The 19704-nt window shown below is 43.1% G+C and overlaps 1 protein-coding gene across 3 annotated transcripts in view; it reads right to left on the bottom strand.

Moving 5' to 3' along the window:
• Positions 1 to 19704, bottom strand: part of nphp4 (nephronophthisis 4) — a 175802-nt gene that overhangs the window by 140960 nt on the left and 15138 nt on the right. For 2 of the 3 annotated variants that reach the window (XR_004213504.1, XM_031868798.1), the window contains exons 3-6: positions 14433 to 14602; positions 13753 to 13817; positions 4389 to 4538; positions 2140 to 2276 (exon numbers count right to left, since the gene is read on the bottom strand). Coding sequence is in view for 2 of the 3 variants with exons in the window: in XM_031868798.1 (XP_031724658.1) it covers positions 2140 to 2276; positions 4389 to 4538; positions 13753 to 13817; positions 14433 to 14602 (522 nt within the window). In the remaining variant the exon portion in view is untranslated. Of the gene's footprint in view, positions 1 to 2139; positions 2277 to 4388; positions 4539 to 13752; positions 13818 to 14432; positions 14603 to 19704 lie in introns of those variants that run through there. The other variant, XM_031868799.1, reaches the window with a different exon arrangement.

Below are 19704 nucleotides of genomic sequence, written 5' to 3'. Positions count from 1 at the left end.
ACACACACACACACACACACACACACACACACACACACACACACACACACACACACACACACACACACACACACACACACACACACACACACACACACACACACACACACACACACACACACACACACACACACACACACACACACACACACATACACACACACACACACACACACACACACACACACACACACACACACACACACACACACACACACACACACACACACACACACATACATATACACACACACACACACACATACATATACACACACACACACACACACACGAGGATGTCTACCGGATGCCTCCCCGTGGAGGTAGTCCGGGAATATCCAACTGGGAGGAGAAGTGGGGGTCAAACACAAAACACACTGGAAAGATTACACATCCCGATTACACTTGGAAAGCCTTGGGTTCCCACCAGGAAGAGATTTAGGATGTCACTGGGGCAAACTGATGTCTGGTTTACTTTGCTCAGCATACCACTGTGATCCAGGCCCGGAAAAGCAGTGGATATAGATGGATGAATAGATAGGACTGTTCACTTTGGAGATATAGACCTCTAGTAGCGCTATGGAGCTGTTTTTGTATCAACAGTCCCGCTTTGTTTTATCACGAGGATGCACATACAGGCGCACGCTGCCAATGGTGTCACTCTACTCCACTGATCAAAAGGTGGCTGTAATATGCTCAGTGCGCCAAAGAAGGCAATGAAGAGAACAATGCTGGATTAAAAATACTTTATGAGAGAGGATATGCACCCGGCACATATGTTAGCCCTCAAGGATGAACGCAACACTTTTTGGTGTGCAACACTGAACGTAGACATAACTTTTGTTTGTTCAACAGAAACCTCCACGGAGCTCCTTCAATTGACTTATTCTATTTGAAGCCGTGCATACAAAGGCAGCTAAATTCATAACCTCTGGCTGATTAGAAATGATGATCAGACAGATCAGGAACCAATTTCCAACAACATGTTATGGAGGTTTGTCGCTGACAAAGAGCACGTAGTCCGGAATGAAAAGCATGCCGTGCCCTTAATCTATCAACTATTTTGTATTTTGAAAACCTTGTCAAATGTTGAAAGGTGGTGTGAAATATATCAAATGTTGAAGAGCTTTTTGTGTGAGTCTTAACACATTTCTGCACAGACTTTTACATGCAGATTCTTTGCTCATCTATCAACATAAGCATGTGAGCTCAAAACCACCAACACTTCCCTAACGAAAATGTTTATGCCTTCATTCATCTTGGTACACTTACACTGTGAATTTACAAGGTAGAGGCACTAGTGCCGACAATTTGCTCCACTTAATAAACCCTAAACACTCCCTGGATCCCCCGTGTTTGAGTTTGAGGATCGAGCCCAGCAGTATCAAAGAGCAGCGGGAAAAATATGCGGAGTGACAGCACTGTCATATCAATTCTCACCCCTTCCAAAGACACATCTCACTTTAGGCTGAAGTGGACAGATAGGGCCTGTGCAAAGCCACTGTACAAATAATTGCTAGTGCATAGTTGCACCTGTCAAATGCGGTTAACCATCTGGGTTTCCCGTAGACAAGAAAAAGGGAAGAGAATAGATAAGCTCCATTTAGTTTGGGAGGTGATGTGCCTTAAATTGCAGTGGCAGCTGTAAAAGGGATTGTGCTTGCACACTGAAGACACGGAAAGTGAGATAAAGGAAAGCATCAGGCTGGAGAGAATAGTCTTGGCAGAGGTGCGTCAAAGCCATTGAGGCCATCGTTAATTTGAGGAGCGAAGTAAACAGTTAACTCGGAAGGATGAAATGTTTTCGGCACTATGTATTTGCGTTTTTATATCACAAAACTATGAGGTGACTTGTTTTTCACTTGTAAGCACACCATATACATTTAAAAGGAAGTAGGACGTCAGATATTGAAGAGACACAACTAAATTCCCTTCACCCTGTATCCGTAGCAGAGTTTATAGAACATCTATTCATAGGTGCACAATTCAAATGCCCAGACCGTAGAGCCACTGCTTGAGAATATGGATCAAAGGATGATTGGACGTGGTGGCGCGCATGTCGAGGCACTGTCGCTGTCCCTAATGCGCCGTATGCACGGGCTATCAAGGCTGTGCGTGTTAACGGAAGCCTGGCCTTACTGTGTTGTGGCAGTCGGCATTGATCAGCTGCAGCAGCTGGCTCTCGAACTTCTCCAGGGACGGCTGGAGGGAGACGGTCAGTCTGTTCAGGGTGAAGGGCAGCATCTTGAGCAGCTGAGGCCTCAGCAAAGCATCTCCTGTTGACATGAACATACAAGTATCTAACATGTCAACGCGGCATGACATTTGCATGATTATATCATATTTAGAGCTCTCCTGGGTTTAAAATAGGATTCCTCTTCCTGTGGTTTGTTCATTTTTATTTGTTTAAGCTCAGACAACATCTTCTTCTCTTATGGCTGCTGTGGAGGAAAACCACCATGTAATATAATAAATGTATGAAACAAGTGGTGAAATATATTTCAGTATATTCCTATGTGTGACCCATTTGCAAAGTTCCATGACATTCTCCATCATCCCCAGAACATTTATCAGAAGAGAGGTCAACTAAAAAATGCATGGTTTGATACAGTGTTATAGCCAGTTATGTGTGTGTGTGTGTGTGTGTGTGTGTTATCATATAAAGTGAGCTGAACTTTTCCACGTTACTCACTTCAAATGTTATATACTTCTTGAATGTACAGTTACCATTTTGTCGTTTGTATTTTTTTCACCAGGCTTGACTTATTGTGATATTTCATACTGGATGAGGAAACGAACCCCCCTTTTTTGGCAGCAAATGGTTACACAATCAACCCTTGCTCTTTGATTTTGCATATATTTAAACACAACTTTTCAAAGAGACAGCGGCTCCATCTAAATGACTGCTTCGTTGATTTGTTGTAAGCTGCCTAATGCCAACAACTAGGATATTTACACCACAGACGAGGACACCGGTACTTGGTGTCAAACAATACAAAAAACACTGTTTACATCTGGACGCTTGGCTTAAACTGAATCAGAATGGATTGGAGAAGCTCGGACGCCTGTGAGGTCCACAATCACCCCTTTCAGACACAACAAAGAGGAAAATAGCCAGCGTGATTCCAATCTCTTCAAGAGTAATGTAGCCATCAAGCGTTTCATTGCGGCCCTTGTCTCTGGAGCGCAGAGTTGAACTTGTTCTGAATGCGGCATGAATATCAAACCGGTGGCTGTGGTCTTAAAAGGCAGCTTAGGTCTGTGCTGCTCACAGCCCCAGAACATGAAGAGGATTAGCCGGCTACCATACCTCCCACTGACTCCCAATGATTATAGCTGCGCACTGTCAGACTCCATTACGTTCCCCCTTACAAACTTACTTTCTAAGTACCGCAGACATTTCAACTTCTGATGGAACTAAGTTTCCAAAAAATGGCCACTTTTAAGTGTCATGATGAATGTCCTGTTTGTTATCTTGGCAGTTGGAGAAACACAAGTGAGCAGCTGCAGATCTGTGTTTACCTGATAAGTGCTGGAGGTGTTGATGAGCCATGTCCTATTTTGATTAATCTAGCTTGAGGTTTGATGGCCTTGTTGTTCAATTCAAATTTGTAACATCTGTACAGTACCTGTAGTGGAAGAATCAAAGGAGCTCCACTATTGATTACAGAACCACTGAATACAAATATGTAATTAGCTGCACAGTGAACACACACTGACTGTTTCCATCAATATAGATTTGTTTTTGTTCTTGACTGAAAGAAGTATATATTGAACGAAGGAGTGAATACAAAGGACGACACACTGAACAAAAAGTCTGATTTGTGTCAATGGATAAAAGCCCCAAATCCTGAAAAACACAAAGTCGGTACCAGTACCTCAAAACAGAGACTGACAGAACTAAGAAGCAGTTACCTTGTAGAGCTGCAGTTTGTGCCGAAAAGGCAAATAAATCAAGGAAAAATGTTAAAGAGACACAGGCCACATCCCACTCACACACGTGCTGTTAACAGTACTGAATCTAGTTCTAAAAATCAAATGTGTTTGAAATAATCTTGATGAGAATAATAGGGACGCCACTCGATCCGAAGGTAAACAAATCAAATTCGTAAAAAGTCGTCAACTGAATCGAACTTCTGACGCATTTTCCTGTTTTGTGTGTTTCCATCTTATCCTGATCATTTATCCATCTTTACATTATTCAACAATATCCACATCTAGGAGTAGCACAGCTACATTACAGTCGTCTAATCTTGCCGACTGATGCCGTCCACAGAAGTAACTGTGAGTCAGAGATCTTAACATATCCTAAAACAGCATCTGTTATTGTAGGGGGAGCGTACTGCTCGTGCTCTGACCTTCCACCTTCCCAGTGATGTGGAGTTTACCTGTTGGAGAAGCTGCAAGGCCGGGAATGTTCTCATTCCCAGATGTAAGGACATTCTCTGGCAGGAGGTGCATCACGGAAACCAGCGCGGGGTGGTTTTTTATCGCACAGTCCAAATGTGCTCCATCGATCGTCTTCAGGAGACTGCTGTCTGCAGAAAAAGATATACAACACATTTATGTAGAACTGTTTCACACGCATTTCATGACAAACAAGCAAACCGCCACTCTGAATACAAACGAGTTCGATACGATACTTCAGCCCGCCGTCATCCCCAACACACCCAAAGAATCAATCTCCGTGGCGCTTCGGAGTCTAATATTTCCCCAAAAGCAATGAGTCACAGACAACATGACACCAAACACGCAGACCATTTTTCAATATTCCATTTGGGCATTGGTGACCTAGGTGCAATGTTCCATTACGCTGCGAGCATCGTTTTCCGGGCCTTAAACTGAAATGACAACCATTCAACTTGGAAAAAAAAAGGGCGCTCCTCCGGAAGAGCGCTGCAGCATAGATGAGGCGCGAGGCATGAGCAATGTGGTTGTCATCGTTCAAGCAGGTCGTCCAATGACAAGCGACGCCTCGCAATCCCAGCCATTAACACGAAACGCAGACTATTCGGAAGGTGAGCAAAGTGGTGTTTGATGCGCTGCATATGTTGGCTTCCTTTTTCGAGCCTGAACAGCATCGCAATCTTTCACTCTGACGGGGGGTTAATGATCGCACCTTCAAAAGCATCAGCGACAATCAATACAGGGTGCTTCATTCACCCCCATAGGCTGTTGTGACAAGGTGACAGACAGTGAAACGGTGGTGGTGTCTGAAAACATTGCATTGTTGCTGATTTCTGTGAATTCATAGGTGTGTATGCAGGGCAAAGGTGTTCACTGCTCAGGAACAAAATACTGTTTCTATCTGCCGACGACTAGAAACCCAAGAGAGCCTCCAGAGAAGCCTGCCATCCTTCTGGCTTCAGGTTGTTCGGAAGACTACTCATTTCCAGCATGACATCACATGACATCAACCTAAACGTGCATCAAAGCGACGCCAGGTCTGTTTGAAATCCAAGGAAGAGTCAGGATTATTGACTTGCAAGGCTTTCCCCACCACAGTCACCACACCCCCAAACACTTTAAGGAAAATATGAAACGAGAAAAGATGAGACACACTTAAACATCACAAGACACTGTGGATCCTCTGAAAGAGTGCTGGAATAATGTGCATTTTCACATTCTGCAAAGGCGTGGAGACTAGATACCAGGATTCAAGCTAAATATTAAGACGTTCTAGACTCTGCAGACTGTACGTGCTGACAAACGTGCATACACATTCATGTGTGCCAACATCTTGAGTCATGTAGCCATCACCGTCCATGTCCGTTTTGGAGTATATCTGGCATTTAGTGTACAGCAGATAAGCAAGCGATCTTACCAGCCATCAAAATATGCAGCTACAGCATCACCGTTCTAATAAAAACTACCACTAAAGTAATCCACACAATTTATATTAACTATAGAACTATTAACTATATGCGTCAGTCAGCTTTTAAAACATTAGTGCATTTTTCTGACTGCCTTACGAACTTTAAAAGCAAGTTTATTACCTGGAATAGAGAAATAAAGTCCAAACTTTTGAAAGGAAGAATCTAATTTGTTCAGATATTGGTAGCTTCACAATGAATTACATTCAATACATTTAAGACGATTTAAGACATGACGTTACACTTCAAAACAAACCGGTAAATCCATTACTTACACGTTTATGCTCCTAAGATTATTCCTCAGAAACCGCAGAAGTAATCGTTTTACCAAGAAAATAAATGCAGTAACATAAATGGATCACAAGGGGTTCAGCGGAATAGCAGGAATAAAAAGAAAGTTGATTCTATGTTGAATTTATTTGAAATAAATGGTATCTTATAGACTAGAGGGAGAAATACATTTATGTTGTTAAAGAAGTTATTTTTTAACGACCGTTCCTGCTGTGGACTGCTTTTCATCAATTTCCATGGAAGAGCCAGTGCCTTCATCTTTAAGTCAATGAAAGAGGGATTGAGAAGGATGAAGAAGAAGATGATGGAGTTGCCGTGTTCTCCTCCCCTCCCTTTCCATGACTCATCCCAGCCAAACCCTTTAACTCAGTGAACAGTAAACTTACTACAAACAAATTGCTTATGTGTAAAGCTTAAAAAAAGAAAAAAAAAAAAAAGGAAAACGGTTTGGGTAAATCTCTGAGGCTGCAGCACCACATCGACTCTGTTATACAAACGTTCTCAGTGATGACAGCAGCTTTCGTTGAAAAGGTGTTTCTCACCACAGACAGAAGAAAAGTAGGGCGAGTACGAAGGGAGAAGCAGCGAGGGGGAGAGAGTCAAGCACAGAACTTTCTTGACACAGATGCTGCCCAGGTGTCAGCAACTTTTTTCATCATTTATTTCTTGCAATTCATTATGCATCAAGCTTGGGTTTCAGTCAGATGCTGCGCATGCATTAGAAAACTACCACAAATTTCCTTACAGCAGCGGTGTCGTACCTCAGAGTCATGCTGAGCAGCATCTTGGCAAGAGATGTGAAACCAAGGAAGTGGAGGGAAAAATGGCTCAGCATCAGACAAGAAGAGGCAGTGGTTTGGGGAGGTGGTTGAGTGGGAACGAGGAAATGATAAAGATGAAAACAAATGGGGTGATATTTGAGAGCCGGTTTTACTGCAAACTCGGGTATACGAGTGAAGGGATTTGAAGCGGTGACTTGCATTTGTTTCTGTGTTTCGGCACTGCAGCAATCACTACTTTGGTGCTTCTGCATGTCACTTGCCGGAGATCACTTGTTAAGCAGTGAAGCTAGCACGAGGGATGTAAACAGCAAGCTTTGCCACAGCTCAATTTGTAAAACAATTCTATATTTGGTGATTTGGGCTTAAATGATTAGCTGCTTTACTTTTTTTATCCAGCTTTGTAAATTGTTTGGAGTCGGATTGGTGGCCAGAGATATTAAGCAATCTCAAAAAACGTCCACTCAGGCTCTCGGAAATGTTGATGCGCATGTTCCACTGATTTCCAGACCGATTTTTGAGGCTGATACTGAGAGATATTTTGGAATAGAAACACCTGATACGATTATATATCAGCCAATATTTCATACACAAGAACATGTAACTTAAACATGCAATAATTCATTTCAATTTAGTTATTAAAGAATTATTACCAACATATGCACTGGAACATAATACCATAAAAAAATGAACTTGCTCTCTGGTGGACAAAGCATAAAATCTCTGTGCCGTTTCTTTTTACCTTTCAGCAGACACATGCTGATACCAATACGTGTATATCTGCAATTGCTAATATCAGCCAATATTAACTTGGTGAGAACGTTGATGTAGAAATAGGAATATAGCAGCGCCTTGGTAACCAAATAGTTACAGTATAAGAATAAGAAAGCAAAATGATGTCTTCCTTGTTCAATGAGGGGGTTTTGCTGCTTCAGATACCGCCACAGCAGTACACAGATATCTTGGTCTGTTTTAACAAAACTGTTGGTAGAAATGGTTTTGAAGATCTGGGACTAGTTTGAATCATTATCAATCACTAATAGAGATCTGGAACACACACGTAAAAGCACTGTTTAAATGTTGTAAAGCAAAGTTTGCCCCGTCGTAATATGAGCCTAAAGTGGAAATGTTCCAGGTGGAGGAGCCACAACAGGGGTTGTTTAACTTCATTACGTTTGTTGGAAGTTTGAAGTTCACCCAAACAGCAATAAAGCTTGGCGTAGGTGGTGAAAAACAAACACTTACGTGGGTTGCCTTTGAGTCAGATATGCAAGGAAAACCCTTTTGAAGGCACCAGTAAACCTTTTTATCTTCGCCACAGGATTTTCTTTGGTATATCAGTGAGAGCATTTGTCATGGCATTACCTCTCAGTCCCCCCCCCTCCACACACACACACACGTACACACAATAAATTGATTCATCGTGGTGTTAATTCAAATTAGGATATGCTAATGCGAACACAATGTACCATCTGTTTGTCCTCCCATCACACCAAGAGGACCCCAGAGCAGCCCTCCATCCTTCTTATTCTATTTTTTCTCCTCTCTGCTCCTTCCCCTTTCCTCCCAGTTGGTCGAGAGGAGAAGCTTAGATCAAGCCAATGAGCTTACTGCCTCCATTCGTGCTTGTTTCCTCCTCCCTAAGACTTTCAAAAGCCCCACGGCAACTTCCTTTCCTCTATCTTCTCTTCTTTTCCCATTTCCTGCCTCTTGACCCTGACTCCAGCTCTGAAAAATAGGGATGCTTTGACTTCTCTGCCACTACCACTCTATCTCTTTCTTCCCTCGTGCTCCTTTTTCTGTTTCAATTCAGGCCCACTTGTCTCCAATTTATATTTCAGCATTTGGGTTTTCTCCATTGATCTCATACTCGCAGGTTAAAACTGCGTTTAACCTATAACTTGCTTTCATTTTCTGCTGAAAAATGTTTATCAAAAATGCCTCTTTTTCAGAGCCATGAAAAAAGCTTGTTTGTTTTTTTCTTGCTTTTAGCAGCACCACTTAGTATCTTTGAATCAGCCCAGTGGCTGTATTCTCTCAAATCTCATCCATCTATTTCATTATGTAATCTGGTGACAATCATGACAATTATAATTAGAGTCATGAGAATCTACCCATCCCATTCCCTTACATTCCCATTTTTCCACCAAGTTAGCAAACCCTCTCTACTCTCCTCCTTCCTTCTTCCTCTTCTTCATGTATTCATGTTCTATCCCTCATTCATTGGCCCATCCCAAAGGGGGGAGTGTGTGTGTGTGCGTGTGCGTGTGTGTGTGTAGCTCAGCCAGTGGCATAGAGCCCTGCTAGGCAGTAGAACATAGAAACATGCATTGTTTGGCAGCCATGCACCTACAGTATATACCCTGCCTGACCGCACTCACACTCTGCCAATTGCATCCCCCTTCTCTCTCACACACACACACACACACACACACACACACACACACACACACAGTGAGTGGCACTTCTCTGCAATGATGGCGGGCTCTCAACGCTGGCATTGTCATTGCAAAACTATGGACTCTGTTGTGACAGAAATATGGAAGATCTCAATAAATGCATCCATTAAAATGACATTTCTGTATAAACATGCTGTACAATTGCATGTAAATATGAGTCTTTCTTGCTGCCCCTATACACTTCTATGACTTTAACATGGCCATTCTTTTACGTGCCTGATAAGGCCGGCGTTATTCTTTATATTTCTTACTGTCAACAAACGTGTTCTCCACCCTCGTCTCTAACCTGTAGAGGTGAGAATCTCATCTCATGATTCAATTCTAAACCAACAGATCCCTTTTAACAGCGGCCATTGTCATAGCTGGGTAAACACAGGTGTCACTGATGAAATGAATTATGGTCTCATTCTATTTTGTGTCTCACAGCCATTCCGGTGAGCCAGCATGCACAACACCAGAGCAACCCCTGAATGGAACAGGGTCATAATTAATGTTATCAACACCTGTGTGTACCCTGCTTTTGGGTGCACCTGAATGATGCACTAGTGCACCCAAATGAAAACGTTAAGATGTACCAGTGAAACTAAAGTAGCGCTTTTCTACCTGAACAGACAAAAGCACTTTACACACCCCGATGTCAGCAGAGGTACTTTGCACGGCGCTGGCCTCTCACACTTGGGGTTCAGTGACTTTGCTCAAGCGCGGCTTTCTAAAGTAGTTGGCACTAGTGCGATTCAAAATGTTGTCCAACTGTTCTAAGTAATGAAGCTTGCTTGGAAATTGAATCGTCTCTTTTCTATTCGGTTTTCCAATTAACTAGTTCTCTTTCAGGTCTCTGTGTGTGTGTCGCCCAAAACAACCGTGTTTACCAATTGTTTTTTTCTGGAATGAAAAAACATTGCCCTTGTTTGCCATTGACATTAAAAAAAACGGCACTGTCGGCAGAATGGCTCCAGTAGATGTGGTCTGGTGTGAATGTGTAAAGTGGCCTGGGTTGACATAAATTATTATCCCCGTCCTGTGCAGTTTAAGAGGTGAAAGACTTATTTAAAGCTCCCCTTGCACTGCAGAGCGCCCTGAAAAGTAAAATACTTTTCTAACGTTTTCAAAATCTTTGTAAACCCAATATGCAGTGTAGCTATGTGTAAATATGCTATGTTATGCATGTTGCATGTGGGGAAAGTCATGCGGCAAATGGTTTGGCCAGCTGGGAATTGAACCGGGGACTCGCCCATAACATTGTTGATTGATTTCTTAGAAACTGAGTTACCACAAGGTACACTCTCTTTTCATTCATCCGTCTTTATTGTGAGAAGAACCCAGTGAACTCATTTTCCGTTCGACAATTCTCAGTGGATCGTGAAGACAAAGACGTCAATTCTACCGCGAACAGCGGACAGAACGTTGACCTACCTGTGTCCTCCAGAGGACGGAGTACAATTACTGGCCTTGGAACGGACAAAAAGCCCCATTGTGTAAATGATAGGGCTGAGGTTTGTTTGATCCTCTTATACTAGCATACCAGGAAAGTTCATACAGCATGAACACAGCATACGCTGAAGACATAATTGGAAGCCCTTTTAATGCCCCCCGAAGACACCGAGGGACGAACACTAGCTCATGCTAATCAATAGCCTGCTGGTCAATATCAGCTTCTTTCAAAAAGTTTTTCTCAACTATACAAAATCAAGTAAATGTTTGAAAGTTGTTATGGCCCAGAGTGTGACATTCAACAAGAGGAAAAGTCCAGATCTCAGATCTTCTTGCACTAACAAATCACAAGACAGAGTTTTACAGAAGAGCGCTCTGCCCGGCCTCAAGCTGTACGTATGAGAAAGGCTCAGAAAAGCTGCTTGGATCGTGTTCACACCAACATTTGCACTGCATGAAAAAGAAAAAAAATTAGCTTCCTCATTCAATAAGACCACTGTGTGGGCACAGCCCAACACAGAGGTCAGCCCACCGAAAAAATAAAACTTCCTGGTTCTCATTTTGCGTTCTCTCCGGTACCTGGAACAACATTCCCACACCGACACGGCCCCTTGGGTTTGGCACCGGGGTATTTCCTGTACAATCACGTTCACCAGGTGGCATTTGTCGTTTTCCGATTGGTTGCAAACATCCGAGGGGGCAGGTCTTACGTAAGATAAGATAAAGGGAGAGTAGAGATTACCTGTATGAGAGTGGCATGCTGAATGAATGCAAAGAGAAACAAGTGTGTTGCGTCTGTGACTGACAGTGAATTATAACTCACATCCCTGCAGTGTTTTGATTTAGTTTCTGTCTGCATCTACTGTATCTGTTCATCTAAATGAACTGAAACCAAATGAGCTCAGTGCACCGTTGCTGACATGAGAGGAGAGCCGGCCACGCATTGAGACGAGCCACGCAGTCCGTTTTTGTACTTCGCTTTAAGGCGTCCGCTTGTTTTAGGACTATGAGGAAGCACACTCTACTGCAATGATGATGGTGGGTTGACGCTTGCTATGGCAGAGGTGTGGAGATACAGCCGTTTATAGTTTAAATTCATTCACTTTCAGTCAATCCATCTTTCAACCCTTTAAACTTCATTCGCAACACATCAAGAAGTAATGAAGATATTTTCAAAAAACAAAGTCGGGGAACTGAATAAAGTGGGATCTGTAACGAATGAATGAAAACAACGTCAGCCCCCGGGGCACGTTTCCTCATTATAATTCGTTCACACAACGAGACATGAATGACCACCATGAGGAAATGTACTTATTTCACACCAGCACAGAACAGTTTTAGACGTGAAGCAGACTCTACATCAAGACGTAGATACAAGGACTGCGTGTTCCAGTCACAGTGGATGAGACGAAAAGTGATACAAAGAAACAAAAAAAAAAAAAAAAGGGTTCCGTCCATAAAAGAGCCGCAAGAGTGGCAGCAATATGGCCGTTAGAACAAAAAAAAAAAAAAAGCAAACGTTCCACTAAACAACAGGCATGTGGTTAATAATTCAGCGAGTGTAAGAGTCCGTTTCAGAGAAGAGTTTCTAATATTCATGTGACATGATAGCCAAGACAGGAAATCTGGCTCTCACTGGGCACAGTGTTATTCACACTGCGAGGCACTACAGTGTTTTGTAATTCATAGCCGTGGTTTTTAGGCCAAGCAAGGACATATCGAGACCAACCCCGAGCTTCAGCGGCAAACTCAATAATTCAGGATTTATTCTCAAAAGCCAAACTGATACAAGTCTGATATTAAAAGATAATCCAATCAGCAGTCGTGAACCACACCCGCAGCCAGATGAATAACCAAAACTGTCAACCTCCAGCAGGGAGATCCACAGTTAAAGTAATTCAATCAGAAGTAATAGCTTTCTTCATTACCTGTTCATTGCATATGTAACTGTTCGGCATCGTGCAGAGTGTGAGGATCTTTAAAATCACTCTGGGAGCTTTTGGACGCAGCTTGCATAGAGGAGTTTAAAGAAATATATTGCGAAAAAGTACACCGCAGAAATAACCGAAACTTGCCCTGAGGAGAAAAATACGATGGTCAATAATACATTGACCCTGGCTGCCTGGGACTACTTTCATTTCAGGCCAAATGCAAGGGGCAAGGTGTTGGCTGCTTCAAATGTGTCTTTTCTCTCTGTTGGACATCTCGGTTAGACAGTCCTTACATGCAGGTGACCCGTCCCTCTGGGATGGTACCTGGCAGAGACTTCAGATACTTGACAGAGAACTCCTCTTTGTGTCATTTCACATTGTTGTTTTCCTCTGACATTTTCATTTTATTGTTTTCTCTCAGCACCTCCTGCACCGGTATCTCTTTTAGGGTTTTCACACAGAATATCTGTTTTTCTTGTCCTCATACGGTTCGTACTGGGAGTTATTCCAAGTCAGTGAGGTTTTAGTGCCAGCTTAGCTGGGTTAGACAAATTAAATGTGTTGCTAGTCAATCTACTTTATTTACTATATCTCATCAAAGCATAAGCCACCACTCTGGTACTCTATCACTTTACTTTGATAGTAGCTAACAGATTAAGTCTTTGCCAAAATAAATTGACACAGCAGGGCCACTACCCCATTTCGGATTACAGTCCCCAAAGGTTACACCTGAGGCCTCCAGACTATATGAAGTAGTCGTGAATCATTGGTATGATATTTAATTTGGAAAACAGCTCAGCCTGCTATAACATGGCAAAGAACAGAACAGAGGAAACATGGCGTGGCCTGAAAATTCATACAGTTAAGTCCCACGTGTATTGCGGGCCTCTCATCTTTTCCTGTTGCATTACTCAGGGGACAAATAGTTAAAGTGGGTCAGCCTAATAAATACTTACAATACATAGTATATAATAAAAAAGCTCCTTACAGTCAACGGTGTCCCTCAGGAGGGGATGGAGGAGACTTCTTGGTGATCCATGGTGTAGATTGAGCCTATAGGATACACATTGAGAGCAACCTGAGTGACTGAATGCCGCTATAGTTTCCAATGGGTTGAAGGCTGTGCTAGCTACATTCAATCCTAGTGTCAACAACTGGTGTCTGTTAGGTTTGTGCCCTCTGGTTCCCGCCTCAGACGACCATCAATCAAAACTAACAGATATAAATTCTCTTTCATACCCTCTGACATTTCACTGCTCAACTCTGTGAAGTACAGGTAGCAAACGTCTTCAACCATGCCTTTTCTAATATTGTATATTTTTCTCTCACCTGGTGTTTATGTGTTTTTAATATGTGGTTATGAATCTGTGTGTTTCCTATCTTGTGAGTCTTGCCCTGTGTTATCGTTTATGCTACTGCGGCAAAACCGACCAAATAAAGGTCTTGAACTTGGACGAGCTGACTGTTGACAACAGAGTAAACCCAAAACTGCTTTCACAAAGTAGTAGTTCTGCAAGCATGCTACATGTATGTATGGCAATCTTGCAGCTGCTGGATGATATTCAAGCAGCAACCCCCCCCCACCACAGCCACGCCTGTCCTTCAACCATCTCCTCATGATGAACCGAATTAATACCTGGCTGGTGTAATTAAGGATGGGATAATCACCTTCTGTCCCCGTCAGCAGCCTGAGCCTCTGGCCTGTTGGTAAAAAGTTCCAGGACAGTGAAGCCTCGCCCCAGGGCCTGCTGGGAGCCATCTGGCCTGGGTGACAACGACACCACTTCCAGGACCACTACTGCGCTGGGCAACCGCAGCGATGTATGGAAATACAGGACCTAAAGGAGTCATCAAACACAGAGAGGATTTACGTTATCAATGCCACATCTTTGATTTGTTCAGAATGCAGCTTGGATTTTATCTAATGTCAATGCTTCTGATCTAACCCGTAGTACATTGAATTACATACTATACTATAAAAACAGCATGTTGACTATCACAGGGAAGTGACACATAAACAAGAACAAGATGGTGCACAGTCCCACGGCCCTCAGCATCAACTCTTGCTGACAGTTTATGGCTGGTCATCATACGTGAGAGGATCCCTCACATATGGCACTGGGACTTTGGACACCTTGGCTGAAAATAACAAAGACTGCACTCATTTTCACCAGGTTTGTCGGATTTTACAACGAAAACATGCGCTATTGAATTAACTTGGAAGAACAAAAGAAGAAGAATAGGAAAAGGATGCCACAGTACCACAAACCTATTTTATTGTATCCATGTATTCCAGATGACTGGGATCCTGAATTTGGCTCCTGATGTCATATGAAGTCACCACTATTAAAGGCATATTACTTTAATCATTGTGAAAAAAGGTAACTGCTCATAGCAACCGCTACCACAGCTCAAAAGGAAAAAGACATCAGCAGAATGGATATGTTATTCACTATTGATTGGTTAGAGGAAAAGAAAATCCCCCCTTCCAACAAGACATGATGTCAGGCTGAATGACTGAAGTGAAACGAAATGGCAGTTAATTCTGATTAATTGGCAAAACGATTGTGTGCCTCCATTATTATTGTCGGGTTGTATCTGTGACTTAGAAAGATTAATAGAACTCGTTATTCCAGCCAATTATTGTGCTGCGTTTGATCCTCTGCGGTCATGCCATGCACGTTGGTGTCAATCACCATATTGCAGGTCTGGAAAAGGAGAGAGCCAAACATCCAGGCTTGATAAGAATACCTAACAGGCGACTGTGTGACACCGAAAATCTCACATTCAAGAGGCGGGTACGTGCCCTCGTGAGGTCTTTAGAATTATGTGTGTGTGGGGCGGGGGGGGGGGTATGACCTCGCTATTTTTACACAATTTCAGAGGAAGACAGTCGGGTCTTTTGGGAGCCTGTTTGTAGTCCGTGCCAGGTAGGTGCAATTGTTTACAGACTCGGATCTGCCATTCAAATAGGAAATAATAGCCTACCTACAGCCGAGCCGCACTGATTTACATGCACAAAAGGCATGAATATGATAAAGGGACCCACGAATTCTATGTGATCCGTTGGTTCCCGAGCACAATAAAGCCTGTTATTATGTAAAAGCCATAAAGAAGAACACGATAGTGTCAACAGACAAAAAAAAAAAAAATGGCATTAGCAGACATGAGCTACCTTGAAATACAGAGCCAATTTCTCCCAGCCCACTGTGGCAGAGGCTGTTCGTCTTCAAACCCCGGCTATCAGCCACCACAGAGCAGTCCATTCAAGTTTAAAACCTCTGAGGCGTTCCTATTTCGGCCACATCGGTCTTTTATCTCTGTGCAGGGTAGGTTTAAATTACTAGTGCAAATACAAACGCTGCAGAATACAAAAGAAAGACGTGGGAGGAGAAGATACTCGTCTAGCCACGGTTTGATTTAGTTAAATGTCTGGTTTGCTTGTTTTCATACATTCACCGGACTTTGCCAAGGATTTTTGAGATTCACAAAATAGCTCATGAAAACGGGGTTTGTCTGCTAAGACGAAAGTCTCCTGCTGGATGTGATTCAACATTAGCAAATGTTTGTGAAGGATTTATCAACACGGGCGATGAGACAGAACGGGATAAGTAACAATGTCTGGTAACTCAACACAGAGGCTTCGGAGTCTGTGAGGACAAAACTTTCAATTGGAACTTGTGCGGGAAAGTAATTTAATGAAATCTTAACACAACATCTCTGTTCAGATCCAACAACTGACTAATTTCTCAAAGTTTGCTTTATTGTCAATTCCACAATGTACTGGACATACAGGGGAGTTGAAAAGACGTTTCTCTCTAGTCCAACGTATAAACATATAAACATATAAAGTGAATACAGTGCAATAGATTAAAAAAACATTTAGGCAATAAATATATAATAAGTGAAAAAAAAACAAAAAAAACTATCAATCTGTATTTAGCAGCAGTTGGACATGGGGAGTCTTAAAAGAGAGGAGGGAGAGAGTTCAGAGAGTTCAGCTTCCTAACAGCCTGGTGGACGAAGCTGTTTGAGAGTCTGGTGGTGCGAGCACGGAGGCTCCGGTATCTTCTCCCAGAGGGCAGGAGGCTGAAGAGACTGTGTGAGGGGTGGCTGGAGTCGCGCACAATCGTGGTCACTTTGCGGGTGAGGCGAGTGTCGTATATATGTCCTGCAGGGAGGGGAGTGAGGGGAGTGAGGCACCAATGATCCTTCCAGCTGTGTTCACTATGCGCTGCAGGGCTTTCCTGTTGTAGTCAGTGCAGCTTCCGCCCCACACAGTGATACAGTTTGTCAGGATGCTCTCAATGGTGCCTCGGTAAAAAGGTGCACATGATGGGTGGTGGTGTTCCTGCCTTCTTCAGTTTGCGGAGAAAGTAGAGGCGCCTCTGAGCTTTCTTTGCCAGTGATGTTGTGTTGGCTGTCCACGAGAGGTCCTCACTGATGTCCACCCCCAGGAATTTGGTGCTGCTCAATCTCTCTACATCAGCACCATTGATGGTCAGTGGTGGGTGTTGAGTGTGGCCTCTCCGGAAGTCAACAACAATCTCCTTGGTCTTGCTGTTATTCAGAAGGACGTTGTTGTCTCTGCACCACGTGGTCAGAAGGCTGACCTCCTTCCTATAGTGGGTCTCATCGTCGTTGGTGATGAGACCTACCAGAGTTGTGTCGTCGGCAAACTTGACCATGTGATTGGTGCTGTAGGTTGTGGTGCAGTCGTGTGTCAGCAAGGTGAAGAGCAGTGGACTGAGCACACAGCCTTGAGGGGCCCTGTGCTCAGTGTGATGCTGCTCGAGGTGTTGTTGCCGACACCTTCTCGGTAACGGTGATGCACAATTTCTGGTACTGAACATGTATTCTGTGTGTTTGCTCAGCTTTGAATGCAGATAGATAGCCAAGCAAACGCTGGCTGAGCTGGGAAAGGTAAAAATATCCCCCATCCAAAGATGCATGTCATTCAGTATTCATGGACTGAGAAATTTTACCTCCAACCATAACTCCCAAATCAAAGCCTCATCTGTGATTGAACTTCTCTTGAACCTATCCCAAGCTGTATTAACGAGACATTTTCCCCAAGCCCCCCCCGGTGATAACGTGGGATTTGCATATTTGCATTGTGGTCAAAGACGTAGTCCCCAGTCTCAGAGCGGTCCAAACGTGGACATTGTTCACGACGGATTTCCAATTCAAAAGGTAGAATTTCTTTTTCATCTGCCTCACTGCTTTGATATAGCTCCAAATTGATTCTGCTCCAATCTCAGGAAAAAAAATAAGAAATAAATAAACACTGTCCCCACGGAACAAATATCTCTCCGACTCGATTTGCAATAATTTAGAATTTCAAAGGATGCAGTAAATGCTCAAGAAAACCACTATCACTAGTTATGAATATTTTTTCGACAGACGAGCTGAACTAAGGATAAAATAGTGTCAAGTGTTTTTGATTAAACATTTTTTACCTAGATTCTCGATACATGAGCTGATTGGTACAGTGTTCCTATGACAGCATGCTTTAGCTGCACCCCGCACAGCCTTTTTTCATCGCTTTTTCCAGTACTAACTCACAGATTTCTTAGATGCCCTGTGTTGTTTAGATCCTGCTTCAGAGCAGCTGCCCTGAAGCATAATGGTGCTACATCTTTCACCGAGTTGGGAGGCAGTGCTGCAAATTAGGAGTGAATGGACTGCAATGCTTTGGAAGGAGAAGAAAGGTGTGTGCGCCAATAGAAGTCAGTTAGATTTAGTTGTTGATACAACTTGTTGATATATGCCCACAAAATTCACTTCTGTTGGCACGCACCTTTCTTCATATCCTGTCAGTACAGATATATTCGTTCTCACATTCAAATATTCGACAGTGACGCTTACTTCAGTTTGCCTGAGAGAAAGCACAAAATGTGCCCCTGTTTCAAGGCCAACAGAAATGACTATACTTTTCCCCAGAACTTTACGTCACGGCAATCTCATGAGATCTCGCTCCTTCCCGACGCCACAGGAGCACTGCGAGATGTCATTGAGAAAACAGCTTGCATCGGCAGCAATGCCAGGCGCAGCATATGTCGGACCTAATGGGAGGTTATAGTGCGCAGCGACTGTCAACAAAGCAGTAATCGATTCTCACAGGGGTAAATATCCACCCCCTCTCCACACACACACACACACACACACACGCACATGCACACACATGCACAACTTGAGTAAAGAGGGGCTAACAGCATTGTGGTGACATTAAAACATCATCAGCACAGAGGCATGGAGCTTGAAGTCACTGTCACTAGCAACAACCAGCCTGTCTGCAGCTTCTGGGGTTTTTTGCTGAGACCCCTTTGTGGGTGACAGAGAACCAAACTATGACAGGAAAGAAGGCAAATGAAAGTGAGCGGGAGCTGCTGGGAGATGTAAACCAGAGAGCGGGAGAGATAAAGGGAGAGGATTGTGGCTGTGGTTCTGCCGTGAATCGTTTCAGATCCGTCTCACGGTAAACTGGTTTTAGCAGGTAGCAGGTAAGAACTGTGTCCTGGTAAAAGAATGAACTTTAATCATAATACCTTGAGACAAAAATCATGTTGTGGGGTGACAAGGGGGACATTTAATAGACAATCTAATTAATTACACAACATAAATACAGAGAGAAAGTATATATATATATATATTAGTAATAAAGCTGACTTATTGTCTTCTTAAAGTGATTACAAAAACACAGTGATTTGCAATGCATATAAAACTTGCTTTTTGAAAAATCTGAATACAAAAACCTGTGTAATAGCTTCATAGAGTCCATTTAGTGGCTGCTGGTGCGAAACAAACAATTATGAGCCTCTCATGGTGCTCTCAGACTGTAGAAGCAGAGGCTAATTCTTCCTGCCCCCTCGAGGTGGTCATTCAACTGCCTGACTTGTGGGAACTGGGCGAGCACTGAAGGGGGGGGGGGGGGGGGAAA

Source organism: Anarrhichthys ocellatus, unplaced genomic scaffold (assembly GCF_004355925.1).
Source record: "Anarrhichthys ocellatus isolate YVR2014 unplaced genomic scaffold, GSC_Weel_1.0 scaffold44, whole genome shotgun sequence".
Lineage (NCBI taxonomy): Eukaryota > Metazoa > Chordata > Actinopteri > Perciformes > Anarhichadidae > Anarrhichthys > Anarrhichthys ocellatus.
This window is presented reverse-complemented; position numbering and strand designations above follow the sequence as displayed.